Consider the following 21,162-nt stretch of genomic DNA (forward strand, 5'->3'; position numbering starts at 1 on the left):
TGGTTTTGGACCTAAATGCTGGGGGTTGATGGGGTGAATATTAAGTGCTCAAAGGGTACAGATCCAAGTGCATAGGTGATGCAGAATGGTGAGGGAGTAGCGGAAATGAGGTCTTAGAAGGGGAAGGCCTCTTGGCGGAGATGTGACCTTAACAAAGAGATGTGGCCTTTGAAGGGGGGGAGGGTGTTGGTCTGGCTTGTATGGAGGGGGAGGGCATTCCAGGCCAGTGGGAGGATGTGGGCAAGGGGTGGACAATAATAAAGACGAGATCGCGGTACAATGAGTAGGTTAGCACTAGACGATGAAAGTGTGCGGGCTGGGTTGTAGTAGGAAATAAGTGAGGTAAGGAAGGAGGAGATTCACTGATTAAATGCTTTAAAGCCCATGGGAAGAGTATCTGTTTGATGTGGAGGTGGATGAGCAACCATTGGATGTTCTTGAGGTGTGAGCAAAGGTGGACTGAATGTTTTTTAAGGAAAATGATCTTGTCAGCAGAGTGAAGAATGGACTGTAGTGGAGGGAGATAGGAGGCAGGGAGGTCAGAGGGGAGGCAGATGCAGTCATCAAGGCACCCAATCTAGCGACTGGGGGCAGAATCAGAGAAGAGGGAGTTGAGACTTTCCATAAAGCTCCTGGGGAAGCATCAGGCGTACGAATCAGGGGCAGCCCCACAGGCAACTGAAGGTGAGATGGGTGGAGGAAGGGTGGGCGGGAGGTAGAATTTAAGAGTACCTAAATTATGCTCTTCTCCCTTTTTCAATTATTTATGAATTAATTTTAAAGGCATTTATTAAGCACTTACTATGTACCAGTCACTGTACTAGGCGCTGGGGCAGATACAAGCTAATCGGGTTGGGACACAGTCCTTGACTCACATGGGGCATACAGTCTTAATCCCTATTTTACAGATGAGGCAACTATGACACAGAGAAGTGAAGTGACTTGCCCAGGGCCACACGGCAGATAAGTGGCAGAGCCAGTATTACAACCCAAGTCCTTCTGATTCTTAGGCCTGTGCTTTCTACACTAGGCCATGCTGCTTCCCCAGAGGAAAACCAATATCCTTTTGATTATGTCCTTCATATCTCTCTTGGGTCCCTTTCTCTGGAGCTGATCCTCATGGCAGGAACATGGGGGAACTGAATCTCTGGCATGTGGTTTCCTCCACCGGGGATGCTTGGGGTCACCAGGCCAGCATCACATTGTGTGACATGACTGGCAGACGTCAATCATAGGGGATGCTGGGCCATGCTGGGTAGTAGTTCAACCCCTTCTACTAGGGATTGGTAGATTTACTAGGATGCCCAGACAAATTTGTAATCCAGCCAAATGGCTCACGCAATTTGTGCATCGGTTGTAGACCCGTGAGTGGATATGACCTCTTCCGAGGAAGAGAGCTAGCTTGGCGGATGGGCAGAGGGAGGGCATTCCAGGCCCGGGGGATGACGTGGGCCGGGGGTCGATGGCGGGACAGGCGAGAACGAGGTACAGTGAGGAGATTAGTGGTGGAGGAGCGGAGGGTGCGGGCTGGGCAGTAGAAGGAGAGAAGGGAGGTGAGGTAGGAGGGGGCGAGGTGATGGAGAGCCTTGAAGCCCAGGGTGAGGAGTTTCTGCCTGACGCGCAGATTGATCGGTAGCCATTGGAGGTTTTTGAGGAGGGGAGTAATATGTCCAGAGCATTTCTGGACAAAGATAATCCGGGCAGCAGCATGAAGTATGGATTGAAGTGGAGAGAGACACGAGGATGGGAGATCAGAGAGAAGGCTAGTGCAGTAGTCCAGACGGGATAGGATGAGAGCTTGAATTAGCAGGGTAGCGATTTGGATGGAGAGGAAAGGGCGGATCTTGGCAATGTTGCGGAGCTGAGACCGGCAGGTTTTGGTGACGGCTTGGATGTGAGGGGTGAATGAGAGAGCGGAGTCGAGGATGACACCAAGGTTGCGGGCTTGTGAGACGGGAAGGATGGTAGTGCCGTCAACAGAGATGGGAAAGTCAGGGAGAGGACAAGGTTTGGGAGGGAAGACAAGGAGCTCAGTCTTCGACATTTTGAGCTTTAGGTGGCGGGCGGACATCCAGATGGAGATGTCCTGAAGGCAGGAGGAGATGCGAGCCTGGAGGGAGGGAGAGAGAGCAGGGGCAGAGATGTAGATCTGGGTGTCATCAGCGTAGAGATGATAGTTGAAGCCGTGGGAGCGAGTGAGGTCACCAAGGGAGTGAGTGTAGATTGAGAACAGAAGGGGACCAAGCACTGAACCTTGGGGAACCCCCACAGTAAGAGGATGGGAGGGGGAGGAGGAGCCTGCAAAAGAGACTGAGAAAGAACGACCGGAGAGATAAGAGGAGAACCAGGAGAGGACGGAGTCTGTGAAGCCAAGGTCAGATAACGTGTGGAGGAGAAGGGGGGTGGTCCACAGTGTCAAAGGCAGCTGAGAGGTCGAGGAGGATTAGGACAGAGTATGAGCCGTTGGATTTGGCAAGCAGGAGGTCATTGGTGACCTTTGAGAGCGCAGTTTCCGTGGAATGAAGGGGACGGAAGCCAGACTGGAGGGGGTCGAGGAGAGAGTTGGTGTTGAGGAATTCGAGGCAGCGCGTGTAGACAACTCGTTCAAGGAGTTTGGAAAGGAATGGTAGGAGGGATATGGGACGATAACTAGAAGGTGAGGTGGGGTCAAGAGAGGGTTTTTTTTAGGATGGGAGAGACATGGGCATGTTTGAAGGCAGAGGGGAAGGAACCAGTGGAGAGTGAGCGGTTGAAGATGGAAGTTAAGGAGGGGAGAAGGGATGGAGCGAGAGATTTCATAAGATGAGAGGGAATGGGGTCAGAAGCACAGGTGGCCGGAGTAGCACTTGAGAGGAGGGAGGAGAGTTCCTCTGAGGATACCGCTGGGAAGGATGGGAGAGTAGCAGAGAGTTTTGAGAGCCGGGGGGTTGGAGAAAGGGGGGAAGAGACTTTGGGGAGGTCGGACCTGATGGATTTAATTTTGTTAATGAAGTAGGAGGCCAGATCGTTGGGGGTGAGGGAAGGAGGAGGGGGAGGAACCGGGGGCCTGAGAAGGGAGTTGAATGTACGGAAGAGCTGGCGGGGGTGATGGGCATGGGTGTCAATAAGGGAGGAGAAATAGTTTTGTCTGGCAGAAGAGAGGGCTGAGTTAAGGCAGGAAAGGATAAACTTGAAGTGAACGAGGTTGGCATGGTGTTTAGACTTTCGCCAGCAGCGTTCGGCAGCTCGAGCATAAGAGCGAAGGAGGCGGACAGTGGCAGTGATCCAGGGCTGTGGGTTAGTGGTGCGAGAGCGGCGAAGGGAAAGGGGAGCGAGCGAGTCTAGCTGAGTAGAAAGGGTAGAGTTGAGAGCAGTAATCTGATCATCAAGACTGGGTAGAGAGGAGAGGGCGGCGAGGTGGGGTGTGAGTTTGAATAATAATGGGAGGAAGGAGATGGAACAATTTATGGAATCAAGAGGAGGTTTTTTCAACTTGAGCACATTTGAAGTCCACCTCAATCACACCCAAATGTGTGGCAGCCAGGCAAGGGATATGTCCAAGTTCAAGGTCCTGAGGATAGCCCATTGGATAAAGAGCATAAAACCAGAAGAAACATCATTACTGGATTCTTCCAGTGATCCACTCATGCCAGAAATCTACCTTCAGTAGAGTTACCAGTATGCTTGGAGGAGCTGGGTAATTGATGCCTTCCTTGACATCCCAAGTTTACATAGTTCATCCTTATCCCGTCAAAATCCCAGTGGGGTATGACTGACCTAAACAAAGATGTAATTGTTCCACCATCCCACTCCCCTGCCTTGTCTCTCCCAGCAGATCCTCCGGCCACATGGATAGGGGAAACCAAACCAGTGTCTCAGAATTCCTCCTCCTGGGACTTGTCCGACCGGGAGGAATAGCGGCAGCTCCTCTTTGTGCTGTTTCTCTGGATGTACCTGCTCGGGGTCCTGGGGAGCCTGCTTATCGTCCTGGCCATCGGCTCCAACCCGCACCTGCACACCCCCGTGTACTTCTTCCTCACTAACCTCTCCCTGGCTGATGCCTGTTTCCTGCATATCACAGTCCCCAAGGTGCTGGCCAACATCCAGACCCACAACAGATCCATAACTTACGCTGGCTGCCTGGGACAAGTGTATTTTTTTATCCTCTTTGGAAGTCTGGATATGTTCCTCCTAACCGGGATGGCTTATGATCTCTACGTGGCTATATGCCACCCTCTCCACTACACCCCATCATGAGTTCATGACTCTGTGCCCTGATGGTTTCTGGGTTCTGGAGGGCCAGTAGCCTTGATGCCTTACTCAACACATTATTGGTGCTTCACTTATCCTTTTGTGCAGACAACAAAATCCTTCACTACTTCTGTGAACTTAACCAGATCCTAAAGCTATCCTGCATTGACACCATCATTAATGATGTGTTACTGTACGTACTGATCGTGGTGCTTGGTGTAGGTCCCCTTGCAGGCCTCCTTTTCTCTTACATTCATATTGTTTCTACTATTTTAAAAATATCCTCTGCTGAGGGAAGATGGAAAGCTTTCTCCACTTGTGGCTCTCACCTGACTGTGGTCTCTCGGTTCTATGGCAGTGCCCTCGGGGTCTACCTTAGCCCCATGTTTACCCAAGTATCGCAGAAAGGCTCGATAGCATCTGTCGTGTACACGGTGGCCACCCCTATGCTGAACCCTTTCATCTACAGCTTGAGGAACAAAGACATGAAACGGGCCCTGAGAAATGTGTTGTCCTGCAGGAAAAATCTTTTTTTGCAGATGTTTAGATCCCTTCCTGCCGGATACTTGGAGGAGACAGCAGGGGTTGGTGGACCGACCTGAGAGTGAACATTTCTGGCCCTTTCTGGGGAGTCTGAGCTGAGAGAATATCATTTTTGTCCCAAGTTAGTCCTGAGCACTTGATACAGTGTGGATTAGGAGGACACCCCACTTGTTAAGGCTCCAACCTCTGTGTCAAACAGAAGCCCCCGCTGTGACCCACATTGCCAACCCTGGCCCTGGACTCTCCTCAGCCTGTGGCAGCTCTGAGGGTGCCATGGGCCACAGGGGCAGGGGTGGAGCAGAGCTGAAGGGTGCACATCAGCCGGGATTACGGTCTCTATAGCCAGTGGCCTCTGATCGATGGTGCCAGGGCTCCATGTGCTGCCTTTAGCCCAGAAGTGGACAGAAAGCAGCTCCTTGGGTTCTCCTAAAACACGGGCCACCGTTCTGGGACCAACCCAGCCCTCTCCCCTCCCCTCCTAATCCTCCTCTGGGACATGGCCTTTACTGAGGGTATCAGGAGAAAGCCATGGGTAACTGGTCCCTTTGGTTTTTCCCAGTGAATCCTTCCAGACTATTTTCTGGTCTGTGGGGTCATCGGCCCCATGGGAATGCAGTGCCCTGGGAATGGAGACTTTCTCTTTTCTGCCCAGACCATGTCCAGAGACACCTGTGGGGAGTGGGGAGACTGCTGGGTGTCACCACCAGGGTCCGGATCTTAGAGCTCTCCCAACCACCAGGCACCCACAGATATGGGAATTTCTCCACTCTGCATTGAATCTCTGGTCCCCGCTCCATTGTTTCTACCTGACATGTCCGCCCCTTCCCCCTCACCAGCCCACACCCCGAAGCTCCTTCAAAACTCTCCTTAAAAGCTACCTTCTCCGGGAAATGTCCTAGGACTGACCCAACCCTTCTCTGGACAGTCACATCACTCCAGCACCTTCCTGACACATGTATATGTTCCTGCGGCATTTATACATCTTATTCTAGCCAGTGTTTCCCGAGTGCCTATCATCGGACTTTACTCTTAGAATCTATATGTCCTGTTGTCATGGTAAAAGCTCTGAGGTTTGACCCATTAAAACGTTATGGTATACTGTTTTTCTATTGATTTATAACAATCTGTTATATCTAATTACTGGATTGTATGAAGCATATTCCTATGGACCAGCATGGTGGCAGTTCAGATGGAGATGAAGTGGTGTATTCTGGAGATGCTGTTAAGAAAAAAGCTGACATGATTCTTTAGATGCTAAGCTTGTTGTGGGCAGAGAATGTGTCTACTAACTCTGTTGTACTCTCCCAAGTGCTTAGTACAGTGCTCTGCACCCAGTATACGCTCAATAAATACCACTGATTGATTTATTAATAGACAATATATGGGTTGAAAGAGAGAGAGGAGTTAGGATAATGCTCGGGTTGGGGGTTTGAGAGATGAGCATTATTGTGTGTATTGCTGGTGACAGAGTCTCCCTTGAGGAACGATAGATAAGTCTCGATCCTGAGACTTTAGGTTGGAGAATCTGTACAGTGGAATAGGTCTTAGTGCTATGGACTTGTGCAGCGCTGATCCCACCTTTTTGTCCCTACCGATAGTGTCCCCGCTGGGGCACAGTGCAACAGGTGAAGAGGCATGCAGGAGCCCAGCACATTGCCAAGACATGCTTGATCTTTGCCCATATTAGCCAACTACAGGCAGAACCAGAATTAGAAAGCAGAGCACAGGGGTTATTTTACATTATATAGCCCACTCGTTATATACATGCTATATATTACGGTACAAGGGATAGGCAGATAGATCGATCCTCAGCTAGGGCAAAGTATAGAGCTTTCTTCATCTGTGGGTCTCACCTAGCTGTGGTCTCTTTCTTCTTTGGTAGTGTACATATACTTACATATATAGGGAGAGTGAGAGAGAAAGAGACAGATGGACAGAAAGACACAGAGTTGCCCTTTGTATTAGAAGAAGACACCTGCAAGTGAAATTCACTTCTGTGTGCATGTATGACTGTAAATTCAAATGCAGGACCCACAGTCCTGTTCCCATTTTATGCACAAAATGACTGTCCCTTCCTGTGTTGTCATTTTGATTTTTGCCGCACTTGATGCAGTGGCTGATGAACCTCCAGTGGTTGCCCATCCACCTCCACATCAAACAGAAACTCCTTACCATTGGCTTTAAGCCCTCAATCACCTTGCCCCCTCCTACCTCGCCTCGCTACTCTCCTACAACAACCAATTCTGCACACTTTATTCCTCTAATGCCAACCTATGCACTATACTTCTTTCTCATCTATCTCACCGCCAACCCCTTGCTGATATCCTGTCTCTGGCATGGAAGTCCCTCCCCCTTCATATCTGAGAGACCATCACTCTCACCACCTTCAAAGCCTTATTAAAAGCACATCAACATCACAACAACAATGTGGCCTAGTAGAAGAAGTATGGTCCTGGAAATCAGAAGACCTAGGTTCACCGCTTGTGTGCTGTGAGGGACCTTGGGAAAGTTACTTAAATTCTCTGTGCCTCAGCTACCTCATCTGTAAAATGAGGATTAATCAATCAATCAATCAATCAATCATATTTATTGAGTGCTTACTGTGTGCAGAGCACTGTACTAAGCGCTTGGGAAGTACAAGTTGGCAACAGATAGAGACAGTCCCTACCCAACAGTGGGCTCACAGTCTAGAAGGATTAAGACTATGAACTCCAAATGGGACCCAAACTGTACCCGACCTGATTATCTTGTATCTACCCCAGAGCTTAGTACAGTGCCTGGCACACAGTACGTACTTAACAAGTGCCATTTAAAAAATGAGCAAACAAATAAAAAAATCTACTCCAAGAGGACTTCCCCAACTTAGTCCTCATTTTCCCTACTCCTCCATTCTGCATCACCCTGGCACTTGGATTTGTACCACTTAGTCACTCCATCCTCAGCCCTATAACACTTACATACATGTCCATAATTTATATTAATGTCTGTCTCCCCCTTTAAACTGTGAGTTCCTTGTGGGCAGGGAATGTATTTACCAACTCAATGACATCGTAGTCTCCCAAGCACTTAGTAGAGTGCTCTGCACACAGTAAGTGCTCAATAACTATGATTGACTGATTGATATCATTTCTCTTTTGTTTCCTTGTCTAATGTTCCTTATGAAGCTTTTACTAAAAATTTTAAAAAACACTCCTTTCTTAAAAGTAGTATCTCATGCTGGTCTGTCCTTGGCAATTGACTTCCAGTTTTCTGCTGGGATGCAGCATTGTCTTAGGCTTTATTTAACCAGGTCTTCTGCTCTCTTTGCTTTCTTTTTCCTAATTTCATCTCTCCATGCAGTTGTGGTTTAGGCAGTCTGCTGTCGTTCATTCATCACATATAGCCCACTCAGCATAGATGAATTGAGGTAAACATAACTTAAATTCTAGGAGAGTGGTTATGTTGTAGATATTAAGCACTTACTGAGTGCCAAGCACTGCACTGAGTGCTCGGGTAGCTAAGAAATAATCAGGTCAGACACAGTCCCTGTCCCACATGGGACTCACAGTCTGAGGAAGGACGAAGAATGTTCCAGAATTTCATTGTCTGTGACCCTGTCTAGCCATTTGATATGGATTGTACCTATTAGTGCCCAAAGAACAAGCTTTGTGCATCATCAAAAATCTTGAATTAGGTGTAGAGTGCTATGGAGAATGCCATGCCTTATTTTCCAGAGTATTTACTGAGCAACTGCGGTGGGTAGTGCACAATTCCAGTCACATGAGGCATGTACGAAAGAAGAGTAAGACATGATCTCTGCCCTCAAAGTGTTTGCAAGCTAATGGAGGAGATAAGTAAACATCAACTGACAAGTATCCAAGAGTTAAAACCAGACAAATATAGATTAAAAAACAAACACAGGTAGATAAATCAATGAATTATAAAGTCCTCTAGACTGTCAGATCATTGTGGGCAAGGATTGTGCCTATCAACTCTGTTATATTGTACTCTCCCAAGCGCTTCATACACTGCTCTGCAAACAGTAAGTACTCAATAAATAAGATTGATTGGAATAAAGGGATACTTCCCCAAGAGTGTTGAAATGTATGAGGGAATGGCATGACTGGATGACAGTGGCTGGGGGTGAAGGGGGATAAACCAGGAATCGATCAGGCATAGTTTTATTATTATAATAATAATGGCATATGAGGCACAGCCAAGTTAAGTGAGTTGCCCAAGGTCACACAGCAGAGAAGTGGCAGAGCTGGGATTAGAACCCAGGTCCTCCAAATTCCCAGACCCATGCTCTTTCCACCAGGCCATGCCATGCTCTTTCTCTAATAATAATGATATGTGTCAAGTGCTTACTATGTGCCAAGCACTGCACTAAGCCCTGGTGTAGATACACGATAATCAGGTCCCAAATAAGGCTCACAATGTAAGAAGGAGGGAGAACGAGTATTGAATCCCCATTTTTCAGGTGAGGGAACTGAGTCAGAGATCAGTTAAGTGACTTACCCAAGGTCACCCAGCAGGCATGTTGTAGAGCTGGGATTAGAACCCAGGTCCTCTGACTCCCAGGGCTGTGCTGTTTTCATTAGGCCACAGTTTCCTTATGAACTACTTTACAGAATCAGCAAAGCACTTTTAGAACACAAATTAGCTTAAAAAATTCCAAGATTCCTAATAGCAGTCACCAACAAACCCAATACACAAGCAAAGACTTTCATCTGCAGTAGAGTTGAACATTGTCATGGATTTTCTTATCTTATCAGCAAATTGTCCATGGTTCACAGTTGAATACAATAGGGATTGTAGGTCAGGCATGAGTCTTTCAATCAGTTCTGCACTCATGTGTGCGCTCTCAAGTTCAATAACGTCATTTTTGAATGAGACCAGTGGATATGTGTGTGCATGTATGAGAGTGTGAATATGAGAGAGAGAAAGATAGTAAAAAAGAGAGGGAGCGCACCTGTTCCTAATGATAATGAATTAATCCATACATGATCACCTTTCTTAAGGCTTAATTAATTTTGTCAGAATAATCATAATGGTAACAGTTATTTTGGTATTGGCTCAGTGCTTACTCTGCGCCAAGCACTGTACCAGTCACTGGGGTAGATAGAAAATCATCATGTTGGATACAGTCCAAGTAAGAGGAAGAATAGTATCAAATTCCCATTTTACAGATGAGAAAACTGAGGACCAGAGAGTTGCAGTGACTTGCCCAAGTTTACACACAGCAGGCAAGTGGCAGAGCCGGGATTAGACCCCAAATCCCCAGGCCGGTGTTCTTGCCACTACACCATGCTGCTGAATAGCTTAGGCTAACTCCCAGGTTATTGCAGCACATCATCATCATCATCATCAATTGTATTTATTGAGTGCTTACTATGTGCAGAGCACTGTACTAAGCGCTTGGGAAGTACAGGTTGGCAAGTACATCGTACTCCCTTCCAGGGCCCAAACTTTTCAGGAAGCAAGTTTGCCTGCTGAACATGTTTCTCCAAACTCCTTTCATGTCTTTGTTCCTCAGGCAGTTGATGAAGGGGTTCAGCACAGGAGTGACCATTGTGCATATCAAGGATGCTACCGAGCCTTTCCAGGACATGTGGGTAGATGTGGAACTGAAATAGACCCCAAGACGAGTGCCGTAGAACAGAGGGACCACTGACAGGTGAGAGCCACAGGCGGAGAAATCTTTATACCTTCCCCTGGCAGATGGGATTCTCAATATGATGAAGACAATACCAGTATAAGAGAACAGGAGGCCCGTGAGGGGACCTATTCCAAGTGCCATTATCAGTGCATATAACAAAAAAAAAACCATTGATGTGGGTGTCCGTACAGGAAAGCTGGTTAATTTCACAGAAGAAGTGAAGGATTTCATTACTTTTGCAGAAGGATAAGTGAAGCATCAGTAAGGTATGTATTAAGGCATCAAGGCCACTGACCATCCAAGACACAGTAACCATCAGGACACAGAGCTGTGGGTTCATGATCGCTTCATAATGGAGCAGGCGATAGCGTCGGCTTTGGAGTCAGAGGTCATGGGTTCAAATCCCAGCTGCGCCAATTGTCAGCTGTGTGACTTTGGGCAAGTCACTTAACTTCTATGAGCCTCAGTTCCCTCATCTGTAAAATGGGGATTAAGACTGTGAGCCCCCTGTGGGAGAACCTGATCACCTTGTAACCTCCCCAGCGCTTAGAACAGTGCTTTGCACATAGTAAGCGCTTAATAAATGCTATCATTATTATTATTATTATGACCACGTAGCAGTCATAAGGCAGAAACTCCTCACCCTTGGCTTCAAGGCTGTCCATCACCTCGCCCCCTCCAACCTCACCTCCCTTCTCTCCTTCTACAGCCCAGCCCTCACCCTCCGCTCCTCTGCCGCTAACCTCCTCACTGTGCCTCGTTCTCGCCTGTCCCGCCATCGACCCCCGGCCCACGTCATCCCCCGGGCCTGGAATGCCCTCCCTCTGCCCATCCGCCAAGCTAGCTTTCTTCCTCCCTTCAAGGCCCTACTGAGAGCTCACCTCCTCCAGGAGGCCTTCCCAGACTGAGCCCCCTCCTTCCTCTCCCCCTCGTCCCCCTCTCCATCCCCACCATCTTACCTCCTTCCCTTCCCCACAGCACCTGTATATATGTTTGTACATATTTATTACTCTATTCATTTATTTTACTTGTACACATCTATTCTATTTATTTTATTTTGTTAATATGTTTTGTTTTGTTCTCTGTCTCCCCCTTCTAGACTGTGAGCCCACTGTTGGGTAGGGACCGTCTCTATATGTTGCCAACTTGTACTTCCCAAGCGCTTAGTACAGTGCTCCGCACACTGTAAGTGCTCAATAAATACGATTGACTGATTGATTGATCCTCAGAGCGCGCCGTCATAGACGCCCGGCACTCCGGGCACTCCGTTCCCGAGAGGCCCGCCCGTCCGCCATCACACCGCGCGGCCTTGCTGCTCCCGGAAGGATCCTCTCCTCAGAGCGCCAGAGAGGCCCGCCATAGACGCCCGGGACTCCGTTCCCCAGAGGCCCGCCCACCCGCCATCACTGCGCGTGGCCCTCGCTGCTCCTGGAAGGCTCCTCTCCTCCGAGCGCCGCCATAGACGCCCCCTGCTTCCACCTCCCCCCAACTTAAGCGACCTTCCTTACAGTGCCCCCCAACTCCCCTTCCCGGTCCGGTCCTGACTGACTCCCCCACCACCACCACCACCCCGGGGAAAAGGCCCTTGTTATCACCAAGTTACATTAACGACAACCTCATTCGCACCTACTCAGCCCTCCTGTCCCACCATCGACCCCTGGCCCATGTCCTCCCCCTGGCTTGGAATGCCCTCCCTCTGCCCATCCGCCAAACTAGCTCTCTTCCTCCCTTCAAGGCCCTACTGAGAGCTCATCTCCTCCAGGAGGCCTTCCCAGACTGAGCCCCTTCCTTCCTCTCATCATCATCATCATCAATCGTATTTATTGAGCGCTTACTGTGTGCAGAGCACTGTACTAAGCGCTTGGGAAGTACAAGTTTGCAACATATAGAGACAGTCCCTACCCAACAGTGGGCTCACAGTTTAAAAGGGGAGACAGAGAACAAAACCAAACATACTAACAAAATAAAATAAATAGAATAGATATGTACAAGTAAAATAAATAAATGAATAAATAGAGTAATAAATATGTACAAGCATATATACATATATACAGGTGCTGTGGGGAAGGGAAGGAGGTAAAATCAAACATATATACATATATACAGGTGCTGTGGGGAAGGGAAGGAGGTAAAATGGGGGGGATGGAGAGGGGGACGAGGGGGAGAGGAAGGAAGGGGCTCAGTCTGGGAAGGCCTCCTGGAGGAGGTGATCTCTCAGTAGGGCCTTGAAGGGAGGAAGAGAGCTAGCTTGGCGGATGGGCAGAGGGAGGGCATTCCATGCCCGGGGGATGACGTGGGCCGGGGGTCGATGGCGGGAAAGGCGAGAATGAGGTACGGTGAGGACGAGGTACGGTCCATCCCCCTATCTCCATCCCCCCATCTTACCTCCTTCCCTTCCCCACAGCACCTGTATATATGTATATATGTTTGTACATATTTATTATTCTATTTATTTATTTATTTTACTTGTACCTATCTATTCTATTTATTTTATTTTGTTAGTATGTTTGGTTTTGTTCTCTGTCTCCCCCTTCAAGACTGTGAGCCCACTGTTGGGTAGGGACTGTCTCTATATGTTGCCAGCTTGTACTTCCCAAGCGCTTAGTACAGTGCTCTGCACACAGTAAGCACTCAATAAATACGATTGATTGATTGATTGATCCCTGTGAGTAGGAAGTTGTCCATTACTCCAAACAGATGAAAAAAGTACCCTTGGTCCATGCAGCCTGTATAGGATATGGATTTACCCTGGGTCTGAACATTGGCAGGCATCTTGGGGACCGTGGTGGACAAGAAACAGCCGTTGGCAAGAGAGAGGTTGATGAGGAAGATGTACATGGGGGTGTGCAGGTGCGGGTCAGAGCCGATGGACAGGATGATGAGCAGGCTCCCCAGGACCCCGAGCAGGTCCATCCAGAGGAACAGCATGAAGAGGAGCTGCTGCTGCTCTACTCGGTCTGATAGTCCCAGGAGGAGGAATTCTGAGAAGCTGGTTTGGTTTTCCCTTCACCATGAGAACAGAGGATCTGCTGGAGGAGACGTGGTAGGGGAAGGGAATGGTGGAGCAGTCACATCATGCTAAGAATCAGTCTAGGCTTTATGCAATGGTTACCGATAAATCTTCAAATCCAGCAGAAACTTCTGTCTATTGACACTCTGTATTATCACAAGAACTTACTTCAGTGCTCAAAAAATGGATTGATCAACTGCTTAGCACTTTATCATCTTTCTCCTCATTACCTACCCACTCTCTTCTCCCATGAAACACCAGCTCGCACTCTCCATTCCTTCAAAGTACACCTTCTCACTGTGCTTAGTGCTTGTTACTCCCACCTCAGATACCTGGCTCATGCCCTTCCTCTTGCTTGGAACTTCTTTGTCCTTCAAATCCCCCAGACCACAGCTCTCTCCATCTTCCAATCCTTTCTGAAATCCCAACTTCTCCAGGAGGTCTTCCTCAGTGAACTTTCCTTCTCCCCAGGTCCTATCCTCCTTGCTACCATCTTAGCACTTTTTCATTCACAACCTCTCTTCACACTTTTGTGAGAGGAGACAGATGATAGGGTGCTACTCAGTTGATCAATCCATTTTTTTGAGCACTTACTGTGTGCAGAGTAGTGAAGTAAGTTCTTTTGATAATACAGAGTACCAATAGCCAGAAGTTTCTGCTGGCTGTAAAGATGAATGGGTATCCATTACACAGAGCCTATACTGACTCTTACCATGATGTGATTGCCTTTGTACTTAGAGATGTACGTGCTTGACTATTCTTCCTCTTCTTTATCATTTATTTTATTTTTGTCATCCTCATTATACTATAAGATACTTGAGGGCAAGGTTCATGCCATCTACAATATGGTCCTCAGGTGACTGGTGATTCTGCTCTGTTTAGCAGGTCAGACTTCTGACAGCACTTGTGTACATATCCATAATTTATTGATATATTAATACCTGTCTCCCCCTCTAGATTGTAAACTCCTTTGGGTCAGGGATCCTGTCTACCAACTCTGTTGCATTGCACTCTCCCAAGTGCTTAGTAGAGTTCTCTGAACACAGTAAATGCTCAATAAATACCGTCTATTGATTGATTCTATCCTAGATCCACCTGATCCAGGCTAGTAGCTGCAGTGACATGATATGGGCACCAGAAGGAATTGGATAAGCATCCTGCTGACTGGCTTTCCCTTCCACAAAGGGTCAGATACCCAGTCTGTCCCTAGAATCATGCAGTAAGGAGTGCTTGTCTGAGAGATGCTAGTCCTGGGGACCCAGTGATGGATGGCCAGGACATCCCAGGTGACCATGGCCTGTGGAGAAACTATCCCTTCTTTAAGGGGAGCAGCCAGGCCCTGTCCCCAGGAATAATAATTTGAAAATAATGATAGCAGTTGTAATAGTATTTATAAAGTGCTTACTCTGGGCCAAGCATTGTGATAAGACCAAAGAGCTTTCACACTCCTTAAGCTTGATCAACAATCTCTGGAACATCTTCTTCAGCAGAGCCCAGAGGGGCTGGGCTCTAACAAGGAGCTCAGGGAGCCATGAGCTGGGGGCCCCAGGGGCCCAGAGACTTCTGCAAATAGTCCCACCATGAGCCCTGCTCTCACCCACACTTCCCCCACCCGTGGGTGAGGACGTAGTGCTCCTGCCCGGAGCCCCAGCAGCCCCGGCAGCCCCGTGTCCCTCTTCCCCCTTCACACTCAGGCTGCCATTCAGACTAGACAAGGGACGACAGTGGAGCCCGACCCTGTGGGGACAGAGCCCTGGACCGGCACCGACCTTCTAACTGACTGCCAACTGGGTCTGATGGTCCCAGAATCTCTCTTATCCAGCCCTGGTGCCTGATAGTCCTCCCGACAGTAACAGATCTACAAGTGGCCACCCTGCAGTACGGCAGGGCCAGGTATCTAATTCACATTCCCGACACAGACAGGGACCAAGACTAGCCAGCGGGCGGTAAGGAAAATCCCTCTACAGCCCCCTCCTCTCCTCGCTGCATACTCTATCCCCCTTTCCCTAGCCACGGATATGGTGAGTGGATGGGCAGTGTGGAGTGTGTATGTGTGTGTGTGTTTGTGTGTTTTGTGTGTTTGGGGGTAGGGTGAAAACATCCCAGGAGGTAGGTGAAGGAGAGGGCAAGGTACTTGTTTATGTATTTACAGACAGGTAACTCCCCCTACCTGCCTCCCAGGAATCACTTCCCATCTGGAGGTAACTGCTCTGCTGGTAAAATTTGGAGACATGGGGCTAATGAAGCAAAGCGGGGTGAGTGTGTGTTTGTGTGTGTGTGTCTGTCACATAGAGGGTTTGATTCTAACATAAGAAATGTCCTTCTGAGTGAGACTCACAGCCCATCCAGCCCAGAAATCTGTGTCCACTATAGGCACCAAAGATGCTCGGAAGAAAAGGCTGTTGACTGTTCCCCGAGATGGGGGGTTCCTTGTCCCATCCTACACTTTCCTCTTAACCAATCACAAGTCTACCACCCATGCATCCTGTCATTCTTCCTGAACATTTTAACTCTTCTCCCTATCATCCCAAACTATCCCTCTTGGTTGTGATCCTCTCACCCACAAATATACCCAAGTTGCTCTTGAACCTAGTTAAAGGAGAGGCTGGGTGTGCCAGCAGAGATGGGGAGAGCAGTGGTGGGAGACAGGTAGATGAGGTGGGGAGAGAGAGAAGGCGGGTAGAAGGAAGAGATGAGAGAAGAAAAGGAAGGAGTACGGGAGGGATAGTGAGACAGGCACAAGAGCAGGTTCTGTGGGACAGGGCAGTGGGGAAAGGGAAGAAATAGAGAAAATAGAGGAAGGATGATGGTGGGCCAGGGGAAGAGAGGGGGGAAGAGATAAGATATAGGGACAGGGGGACATATCTTGTCAGAGACCCCCTTGCCCACATCCTGTCTCTGGCCTGGAACTCCCCTCACCCTTCATCTGTGACAAACCACCACTCTCTCCATCTTCAAAGCCCTACTAAAATCATGTCTTCACCAAAAGGCCGTTCCCGACTAAGTCGTCATTTCCCCTACTCTTCCTGTCTGTGTCACCCTTGCACTTGGATCTCTACCTTTTAGCTCCCTAAGAGGAGTAGCATGGCCTAGTGACAAGAGCACAGGCTTCTGAGTCAGAGGTTGTGGGTTCTAATCCCAATTTTAATGAAAATAATAATAATAATAATGGCATTTATTAAGCGCTTACTATGTGCAAAGCACTGTTCGAAGCACTGGGGAGGATACAAGGTGATCAGGTTGTCCCACGTGGGGCTCACAGTCTTAATCCCCATTTTACAGATGAGGGAACCGAGGTCCAGAGAAGTGAAGTGACTTGCCCAAAGTCACACAGCCGACAATTGGCGGAGCCGGGATTCGAACCCATGACCTCTGACTCCAAAGCCCGACTCTTTCCACTGAGCCATGCTGCTTCTCACTTGTCACTTGGCAATTGTGCCACTTGTCTGCTGTGTGATCTTGGGCAAGTCATTTAACTTTTCTGTGCCTCAGTTACCTCATCTGTAAAATGGGGATTGAGATTGTGAACCCCACGTGGGGCAATCTGATTACCTTGTATTTACCCCAGCATTTAGAACAGTGCCGGGCACATAGTAAGCGCTTAACAAATACCATAATTAGTATTAGTTTATTAAGCACATGTTTTTCACCCCACCCTCAGCCCTCCAGCACTCATGTGCATATCCACAATTTATTTTAATGACTGTCTCCCCCTCTAGACTGAAATGCAGTGTACTCTCCCAAGCACTTTGTATGTGGTTCTGCACACAGTAAATGCCCTTTAGATGCCACTGATTGATTGATATGGGACAGTGAGAGCAAAGAGAAAGGGGGAGCACATAAGAACAAAAGAAATGCTATTATTGGGTCAAAACTATGGTCTCTCCAGCTAAGCATTCTGTCGCTACCAGTGGAAACCCAGCAGTTGGAGGAGCCATGAGGTGGCTTCCCTTCTTGATAGCAATCGTCAGAGTTAAGAATGAACCACCAAACAGCCCTAAATTTCTTCTAGTGGCCCATCATGGCCCGCTCATCCATGAATTAATGCAAATCTGTCTTGAACTTCCTGATAGTTTGGGCCGCTCAACTTCCGGGGGTAACACATCCCAAACTTGTAATCCACTTGGAGGAAGATGTGTTTCCTTTTGTCTGTTCTGAATCACTCCCTTCAATCTCTAATGGGTTTTCCTTCTTCTGGTGCTATGGGATTTGGGGAACAACAATTTCATGTGTACCCTTTTCAAGTCCTTCCCGATTTTGTAGACTTCAATACTATCCCCTCTCAACCTATGTCTCTTTCAGTCTGTCCTTTTAAGGAAGCTCTTCCATCCCCATGATGATCTTGACTGCCCTTCTCCATACCTTAGTGCCTAGCACATGGTAAACGCTTAACAAATACCATCATTATTATTATCCAACTCAATTCTGTCCTTCCTGAGACATGGAAATGAGAACCATGTGCAGTATTGCAAGGGCCGGTGTTTTATGGTTTTATATGGTGGCAGAAGTTTGCAATTGTTTCGTAATCCCGTCTCGATGAAACCCAACCCTTCCTTGGCCTTTGGTCTGCTGTTGTACAAAGGATCTGTGATTTAAAACAACAGTCAATGATGACTTTGAGATCTCATTACTGTATCATGATTGATAATGCTGGACCTTACATCATCTATCAATCAATCGCATTTATGGAGAGCTTACTAGGTGCAGAGCACTGTAGTAAGAGGTTAAGAGAGTACAATACAACCGAACTAGCAAACACGTTCCCTCTCCAGAATGAATTTACAGTCTAGAGAAGAGTTTACACTCTGGAGTCATGGTACTCTCCCCTACCCATCTCCTTATCTTTCCTTTCTTTTTCCCACTGCACCCAAGCTCACACTCTCCAATCCTCTCAAGCTCACTTTCTTGATGTCCTTTGCTCTTGAATCTGACCCACTGTTCTCACCCACCCCACTGCATGGAACTCCCTCCTTCCTCAAATCTATCAAACCTCATCCCTCCCCTCTTCAAAACCTGCTGCAAAACCAGGGCAGGCATCCCCTGACCAATGCCCATGCCCCTGCTTCTATCCTCCAATTCATCACCTTTAGCACTTATGTATTAATCTGTTTATTAACCTGCCTGTCCCACTGAGGGTTTCTGAAATGTAGCAGCTTTCACGCTTACCTCACACATGAAAGTTCCCTAGTTCAATCCCGAACAGAAACGTATCCTTAGAGGAGCAGTGTGGCCTAGTGGAAAAAGCATGGCTCTGGGAGTCAGGGGACCTGGGTTTTATTCCCAGCTCTGCTGCCTGCCTGCTGTGTGGCCTGGGACAAGTCAATTAAGTACTCTGTGCCTCAGTTTCCTCATCTGTAAAATGGGGATTCAATACCTGCTCTCCAACCTACATAGATTGTGAGAATTGTTTGGGCTACAAACTGTGTCCAACCTGATATATTGTATCTACCACAGGTCACAGTGCTTGGTGCAGAGTTAACTCAAGAAATACCGTGATTATAATTACTATTATTGTTACCATTAGTATTATTATTCCTATTTCAAGATCTTTGATCTCAGGTCTCCTACTTCTACTGTGGATTTTCAAGTCCTCGTACAGTTCTCTGTACATAGTACATGATCAATAAATACTGTGTGCTACCAAGGTAAAGGTACTGTATTCCGAGCACTGCCCTAAGCACTAGAGAAAGGAACAAAGATGGTATTTCAGACACTGTACCTGACTCACTAGGGGTTCACAGTCTAAAAATGAAGGAGGGGTAGAAGTGGGGGAAGTGAAGTTGACAAGGGACACATTCCTTCCTGACTGTAGATCCATAACCCCTCAGCCTCCTTCTGCTGTAACCTTGCTTATCTTCTTTCACTAGTAGTTGCTGTTTCTCCCATTCTGGCCATTTCTGTCTCTCCCAACAAAGCTAGAGAATGTGAACCAAGAAGGAGGTGTCCTCTAGGCCCTATTCGAATTTGATTCAATTCAATTCAGTTCAATTCAATCATATGTATTGAGCACTTACTATATGCAGAACACTGTACTAAGTGCTTGGGAAAGTACAATACAATCATAAACAGTGACATTCACTGCCCACAATGACCTTATAGTCTAGTATTGCGGGGGACAGACATCAGTGTAAATAAATAAAATTACAGATATGTACATAAGTGCTGTGGGGCTGGGAGCAGGAAAGAGCAAAGGGAGTAAGTCAGGGTAACACAGAAGGGAGGGGGAGATGAAAAATTAAATGGGGCTTAGTCAGGGAAGGCCTCTTGCAGGAAAGGCACCTTCAATAAGGGTATGAAGGTGGGGAGGGAGAGTAATTATCTGTAGGATTTGAGAAGGGAGGGCATTCCAGGCCAGAGGCAGGTTGTGGGCTAGGGATCAGCGGTGAGACAGGTGAGATTAAGAAACAGAGAGAAGGTTAGCACTTAAGGAGTGAAGTCTGTGAGCTGGGTTGTAGAAGGAGAAAATCGAGGTGTGGTAGGAGGGGGCACGGTGATGGTTCCACAACAACCACATCCTCTTTGGGGCTCCAGAGTTCAGCTATATCTCCCTCTCAGTTTACACTGCTCATTCGTTCCCCTCACCATCTCAATCGAGAGAAGATTTGGGCTAAATAATAATACTATTTGAAAATCTCCCCAGCAGATCCATAGGCCCCATGAAGAGGGGAAACCAAACCAGCATCCCGGAATTCCTCCTCCTGGGACTGTCTGACCGGGCAGAGCAGCAGCAGCTCGTCTTCTTGCTGTTTCTCTGGATGTACCTGCTCGGGGTCCTGGGGAGCCTGCTCATCGTCCTGGCCATAGGCTCTGACCCGCACCTGCACACCCCCATGTATTTCTTCCTCACCAACCTCTCCCTGGCCGACATCTGTCTACTGTTCACCACGGTTCCCACGATGCTGGTCAACATCCAGACCCACAGCAAATCCATAACCTATGCTGGCTGCCTGGCACAAATGTATTTCTTCATTCTGTTTGGATGTATGGACCACTTTCTCCTCACCGGGATGGCTTATGACCGCTACGTGGCCATGTGCCACCCCCTCCACTACACCACCATCATGAGCCCATGGCTCTGTGCGCTGATGGTTGCTGGGTCCTGGAGTGTCAGTATTCTCCAGGCCCTGATACACACCCTATTGGTGGTTCCATTATCCTTCTGTGCTGAAAATGAAATCCATCACTTCTTCTGTGAACTTAATCAGGTCCTGAAGCTATCCTACACTGACACCCTCATTAATGACACAGTGGTGTTGATTATGGCAGTAGTTCTGTATGGGGTTCCCTTCACTGGACTCCTGTTCTCGTACTGTCACATTGTCTCCACCATACTGAGAATCCCATCTGCCAGGGGAAGGGGCAAAGCTTTCTCCACCTGTGGCTCTCACCTGTCTGTGGTCTCCTTGTTCTACGGCACTGGTTTTGGGGTCTATTTTAGTCCCACATCTACCCACTCATCCCAGAAGGGATCTAAAGCATCCGTGATGTACACGGTGGTCACCCCTCTGCCGAACCCCTTTATCTACAGCTTGAGGAACAAAGACATGAAATGGGCCCTGAAAAAAGTGTTCAGCAGGAAAACTCTCTTCTCCTAGGGACCGTTCTCCTTTCTCCTGGTAGCTGGGACCCTGATATTTCAACTTTCTTGGTAAGGAAAGGAAACTACAGGTAGACCCCATGACACACCAGGTTAAGTTCCTTGGAAATGTGATTGTGTCATGAATGGGGTTATCATGGGCTA

At 48.0% G+C, this 21,162-nt stretch overlaps 1 protein-coding gene and 1 pseudogene across 1 annotated transcript; both read left to right on the forward strand.

Moving 5' to 3' along the window:
- The first annotated feature begins 78 nt into the window (after positions 1 to 78).
- LOC119921775 lies at positions 79 to 15,357 on the forward strand (annotated as a pseudogene).
- Positions 15,358 to 20,077: 4,720 nt separating this feature from the next.
- On the forward strand, positions 20,078 to 21,016 carry LOC119921847 (olfactory receptor 7A10-like). The gene has a single exon (XM_038741856.1). The coding sequence runs from the start codon at positions 20,078 to 20,080 to the stop codon at positions 21,014 to 21,016; it is 939 nt and encodes a 312-aa protein (XP_038597784.1).
- The last annotated feature ends 146 nt before the right edge of the window (positions 21,017 to 21,162 follow it).

The sequence above is a fragment of the Tachyglossus aculeatus genome, unplaced genomic scaffold (genome assembly GCF_015852505.1).
Source record: "Tachyglossus aculeatus isolate mTacAcu1 unplaced genomic scaffold, mTacAcu1.pri SUPER_30, whole genome shotgun sequence".
Taxonomy (NCBI): Eukaryota; Metazoa; Chordata; class Mammalia; order Monotremata; family Tachyglossidae; genus Tachyglossus; species Tachyglossus aculeatus.

Bases quoted from the DNA above. Each gene is read 5' to 3' on its own strand.
- LOC119921847 (XM_038741856.1), top strand. From the start codon at position 20,078: ATGAAGAGGGGAAACCAAACCAGCATCCCGGAATTCCTCCTCCTGGGA.